Genomic DNA, 6,000 nt, shown 5'->3' with positions numbered 1-6,000 from the left:
GAGTGCTCAGACTTGATTTTATTTTCTTTCCAACAGAAAAGAAGGAAGGAAATCAACTTCTTTTCAATCAGGGGACACTTCTCTGTTTCTTTCTTCAATTTATTCTTCAAAATACACAGCAAAACAGAGAAATAAACTTCAAACATCCTATTACCATGTAGTCAGCCTTCTTCAAGAAAGTAAAACAAGATTACTGTATTCTGGATGATATCTATTCAAGCCATTGTTTTTGTTTTGTTTTGTTTTGTTTTGTTTTTAATAACACCCATCTCTTCTCAATCTTTAGAACCACAATCTCCCTTGTGACAGGATTATTATATTACTCTCCTACCTAGTACCCTGTCTTCAGTCTTACTGTCTGTAATCCATTTTCTACATCATTGCCACAGATGTTGAGAAAGCCTGACCTTGTTCACTTTACCTTGCTTTTGTCTATACGCTCCATGTTTTCTCCTGCTTCTAAGTCTTCAGGAAATCCTGCCCTCCCTGCCTGAACACCTCCCATCCCTAACCAATTAGCAATCTTTCTCTTAAAGGAATCAGCTCAAGAGTGACTTTCCCTGTGGGGGAGCCATCCATTTTGGTTTTCTCCAGGCTGAATTAGGTGTTCTTTATTGTTCTCATGACACTCTCTGCATCCTTCTACCCTAGAAACTCCCAGAGTGATTCTATAATCATAACATTTCTAATTCTCTGGTGCACTATAAGATCATTGAGGCCACACTATGTCTTACTGATCTTTATGCCTCCAGCTCTTAACTAAACTCCTGGGCACATAGGGAATACTCAGAAATATTTCATGAAATGGGTTTATAAAGTTATAGGCTATGAAAAGTATAGTCTGGCATCAGGAGTAAGAATATAAAATCTGGGACAACCCTAGTAATCTGAGATCTCTGAATAACCTAACCACTACCACTGAGGGGAAAAAATCTGGCTTTGAGTTTTATTTTCTTTTTCTTTCTCACTTTTAATATTTAATATATATATTTTAATATATAATATATTTAGTCAAAGAGCTAAAAGCAACAGAAAAAGATATAAGATGGGTAGTTAAACTCAGGCTATTGTGAGCTACATTTCTCTTTTTTTTTAAATACAAACACTTAGAGAAATTGATATGTAAAACAAATAATATTCACACCTTTCAATCACATAGTTTTAAATTTTATCCAACAAACATTTTCAGATTCCTTCTATATACCAGACACTGTTCTAAAAATAATCAATTCATTAAATTCTGATAACAACCTTAAGAAGTCATCATTAGACAAATTTGGAATTTTTTTTTCTTAATTGTCATGCCATATCACGCTGACTACTTTTCCATACAACCAACAGAAAGATTTTGAAGTGAAGAAAACAATACCTATAGAACTAATAATTATTTTCAAATGCCCTAAAAGATACCAAGAGATCTAAAGAAGGACATTCACATCAAAATGAGTACTATAATATTTATCATCTCTAACATGTTTACAAAACATAAAATAATAATTTGAAGATTTGGGTGAATTTTTGTATGGTAATAGAGTACCATGTATTTAAAATAAAATGCCCAATGAGTTATGGACAGAAAGAAATGGAATACTTCTCAAGATCAACCCAGGCTTGTCACAACAAAAAGCAGATATCAGAACAAAATCTTGAAACTATTCTCCTTTCTCCTTATTTATACTTTTAGTAAAGAGTGATGATTAATTGCAGGTAGAGGACTTAAAAAGAACAGACTTAATTATAAACAAGTTGAAGGGCCACACACACGATAACCCTAAATGCACTGAGTACAGAAAACAGCATATTGGGTCCACATTTGTGGATTATCTATGATAAGTAATTTGAAGATGTTAATGAATATAGATTGCAACTAGAGTAGCCACAACCTTTCCCATTTTTAAAAGAATTGTACATGGAAGAGGAAAAAAAGACATTAATAAATCAGAGGGATACATTATACCACAGGATAAAGTTAGCAGATTTGTATCAGTGAACCTGAATGAAGCCACAGAAGGCCTGCTTGTTAAATTTACTGATGACAGGAGGTCTGGTGAAATGGCTAATGCTTTGGATAATAGCAGCAGTATTTAAGACCTCGTTAAACCCCAAATTAACAAAATTAACATATGCATACATCATTTGGGTATCCAACTTAGCTGTCACCTCTTCACACAGGCCTTTTTGACCATCTGTTTCTAACATGGCCTTTGGGATGCTCCACTCACCATCACTTCACCCTATTTTGTTTTCATCATAACGTTTATCCCTTTCTATTATTTTCTTATGCATTCATTAGTTGATTTGTTCCCTTTCTAACTTCCCTAGAAAGTAAAGTACATGAAAGTGGTAACCTTGTTTAACTTGTTTCACTGAGAGTAGAATAGAAACACTATGTAAATATTTGTCAAAGAAATCAAATGCCTATTTATTTTCCTCTCTTAAAAAATAACTAATGCTTGGGGTACCTGGGTGGCTCAGTTGGTTAAGTGTCTGCCTTTGGCTCCGGTCATGAGATCAGGGTCCTGGGATGGAGCCCCTGCTCAGTGGGGAGCCTGCCTCTCCCCTTTCCTCTGCCCCTCCCCCCATTCATGTTCTGTTTTTTTTTTTCTCTCAAACAAATCTTTAACAAAAATGACTAGTGCAGATGGGAAAAATATAACAATAGTATTTCTTGTGAAATATGACATCTGTAGAATAAGAAACCCCAAGCTAGGATCAGAAGAACCGAATGGATGGTCTTGCCACAGATTAGTCACTTGACCTTTGGTAAATCATTTAATTTCTCCAGAACAGTTTCCTCATCTGTAAAACAGGCTAGTCAGGTCAGCTCCTCAGCGGCTTTAAAATAATGTGTATGAAAAAATTTTTCAACAATAAAGTACAAAATAACTGTGAAGAATTATGATTAGCGTAGGGCTAGGAGGATTGACTTAACATTCAATATAAACCAGCAGTGTCTTGTGACATTTGAAAAGATAATTAGATACAGATATTTGTGGCATCAGGGAAAAAGTGGAGGAAAGGGAAGGGGACTGTGATACTTATTTTAAATATGTGAAGGATTGTCACGTGGAAGACTTATTCCGCGTAGCACCAAGAAGCAAACTAGGTATTGAGGGTAGAAGACTAAGAAAATTAGATGTTGGTTTAAGACATTATTTTAATGGAAGGAGAAGTTTTCTCACCTTCAGAGCAGTCGCATAATGGTGGAAGTCATATAAATTGAGGTGGTCCATCCAAACTAGTTGGGAAAATATCAGCAATGTATTAGAAGGCTTCTAATATTAGCCAGAGTTCAGGCTTGGTGATGTTAGAGGCCCTCCCCATGTCTAGAATATAATCAAATGCTATATTCCTATTGTGGATATTGAGAATGAAAGGATCCTGGACTCACACTGTGATGAATCCCAAAATATTCTTCTTAGAAACTAAATCAATTACATTAGAGAGTGGCAGGTGACATCAGCCCTGAGTCAGTAAGAAGAAAGACCAGTGGGGTGTGCTATTCACCAGAGAGCATTTTTGCTTACACTACTACAGACAGCACCCTAAGAATCTGTTAAACATGTGGATGTCTCCTTTGCTTGACAACATTAACCATTAGCACATTTATGACCCTTGCGTCCTTCAAGTTTTGCTGCCGTGTTTCTTACGACACTTGCTGTTGCAAGTACAAATTCCAGCTAAATATATCCTTCAATTCAAAAAATGGTCTCATTCCCCAGTTTGGAGAAGGGAGAGTGGAGGTGATATCTTTAAGATTCAGCAAGTGCTAAGTTGGCAAAGCCAAACAAATGTGAAAATGTTTGCCTGAAAAGACTTTTGCATAGTCCTGCTTGAGAGACACAGTGGCTGCTCTTCATTACTTTTATGTTGACATTAAAAAGGCAAATGCATCAACAAATCCTATATTAACTATAAGTGAACATGCTTGTTATGTCCATAGACCTATACATGTCTGTGTATGGGTTATGGAAATTGCACGTGAGAAATGGAAGAGAGAAGTAGAAAAGCGGGAGATTTAACCCACGGAGAAATAGGTTAAAACAATTTTTATGACTCTCGCACCGCCCCCCCAACCCCCTTCGGATTCAGCTCTCCCTCAGCGCGGGTGGAGGCTGTGAGCTGCGGACTCGGTGCTGGAATGAGCAGTAATTGAGCCTGAGCCGAGCCCGAGGTAGCTTTCTCCTCCCGGTGTCATTGCTGCAGCCTCCAGTGCCTGGTCCCTAGTTCCTCGGCCACCTCTCTTCGCGGTGCAAAATCGTCTGAAAGACAGAGAAGCCGCCGCAGAAGTTGCCCGGCACAAGACTCCGGAGGCATTGGCTCAGTAACTTTTCACGTCATTTTCTGCTCTGGAGCCCCTTCTCGCGTCTCCGCGCCGCCTTTCGCACCGCAAATCACAGTGCTCATGGGGCAGGCGAAGAGCGGCTTGCGGCACTGAGCGGAACCGGACTCGAGCCCGTGATGTCCGGTACCAAATTGGAGGACTCCCCCCCTTGTCGCAACTGGTCATCTGCTTCGGAGCTGAATGAAACTCAAGAGCCCTTTTTGAACCCCACCGACTATGACGACGAGGAATTCCTGCGGTACCTGTGGAGGGAATACCTACACCCGAAAGAATATGAGTGGGTCCTGATTGCTGGGTACATCATCGTGTTCGTGGTGGCTCTTATTGGGAACGTCCTGGGTGAGTCTGGTCCCGGGCAGCCCTCCAGAGGGCTGTCACGTCCCCTCCGCCCCAGGCTGCAAAGGCTCTGAAGACCCCTCCCTCCCTCTGGGATGCAAACAAAGCGGTCGCTGCTCTCCGGGTGGGGTTTTCTATTTAAAAAAAAAAAAAAAAAGTTTTCTGATTTTCGGAACCAGGACCAAGCCCTGGAATGGTAATTTCTTTTTCTTCAGGGAGAAGAGGGGAAGCGCGTTTCTTTTGCGATCATCTAGGTTATAGGTGGCGAGAGCGGGGTAAGGACAGGGTCTCCAGGTGGATTTTGTTGAGTATAGGGAAATTCGTCATCCTTTTGTGTAACGTACGTAGTAGGGGATTTCGGGGGCTTTCTGGAGAGGTAAAGCTGGCAGAGGGCAAAGCCGTGCTCCTAAGGAGCGGGCTCTCAGTGGCCATTGAAGTCACAAAGGATTTGTGAGCTAGGTAGAGTGCCCTTTGGCGAGGAGGTTAGGCTCTGTCTGGAGGTGGTAATGAAAAGGCAGGGAGCGGAGACAGAGGCGAAGCACCGAGGTGCACTCACGCACTGAAGCTAAATTAAACAGGAACCATGCCAGGAGCCGGCAAGAAGGAGGGGCATCTGAGAAAAGTACCAAAGAGATCTCAATCATTCATCCGCCTATCCATCCATTCATCATTCATCCACTCAACCACTCCCCCCCCCCTCCCCCGCATGCTTGTTGCCAGGCTTGGGGAAATTTCGTAATTTATTTATTTATTTATTTGGTCCAAAGACAAGACCAAGCTAAACGCTAGACTCCCTGTCTCTGAGTTCGTATGCAAACATAGATTTCCCCATGGGCTTCCCAGCTTGGCATAATTTGAGTGTTGGGGAGGGGGTACAGTGCTGATTGGGGCTGTGATGATGTAGTTTTATTAGGGCAGCTGGGGAATCCACTTAAAAGGAGCTTTGGAAGGGAGGGACTAGTTAACATGAATTGTGAATGGAAGGAGAGTGTACCTTGATGAATGGAGAGTGGGAGGCGTTTCAAATGCAGAGGGCAGTGTGGAGGCAATCTGTTAAAAATGACAGGAGGAGACAGGGTTGTGTGTGGGGGGGTCTAGGATAAGATGCTCTTGATTTTCAGTTACAAAAAGGGAAGATGAGTGAGGTGAGAGAGGCTGAGTGGCTTTGAAGTCCAAAGCAAAGAATCTGTAGTTGCAATGGTGGATGATAAGGAACTTACCGGTTTTCAGCACTAATCTGATTTTTACCTTCTCTCCCCAAATGTGTCAGTCTGGTAGGAAGCATTCAAAGTACTCTCTCACCAATTCAGCAGACAGAG

The 6,000-nt window shown here is 41.1% G+C and overlaps 1 protein-coding gene across 2 annotated transcripts in view; it reads left to right on the top strand.

Moving 5' to 3' along the window:
* Positions 1–4,427: 4,427 nt before the first annotated feature.
* HCRTR2 (hypocretin receptor 2) overlaps positions 4,428–6,000 on the top strand; it is a 114,597-nt gene continuing 113,024 nt past the window's right edge. For both annotated transcript variants that reach the window (XM_047733773.1, XM_047733772.1), the window contains exon 1: positions 4,428–4,684. In XM_047733773.1, the coding sequence (XP_047589729.1) occupies positions 4,462–4,684 (223 nt within the window). In that variant the 5' untranslated portion in view covers positions 4,428–4,461. The remainder of the gene's footprint in view (positions 4,685–6,000) is intronic.

Source organism: Lutra lutra, chromosome 6 (assembly GCF_902655055.1).
Source record: "Lutra lutra chromosome 6, mLutLut1.2, whole genome shotgun sequence".
Lineage (NCBI taxonomy): Eukaryota > Metazoa > Chordata > Mammalia > Carnivora > Mustelidae > Lutra > Lutra lutra.
The sequence above is the reverse complement of the archived record's forward strand: the minus strand, read 5'-3'. Positions and strand labels throughout refer to the sequence as shown.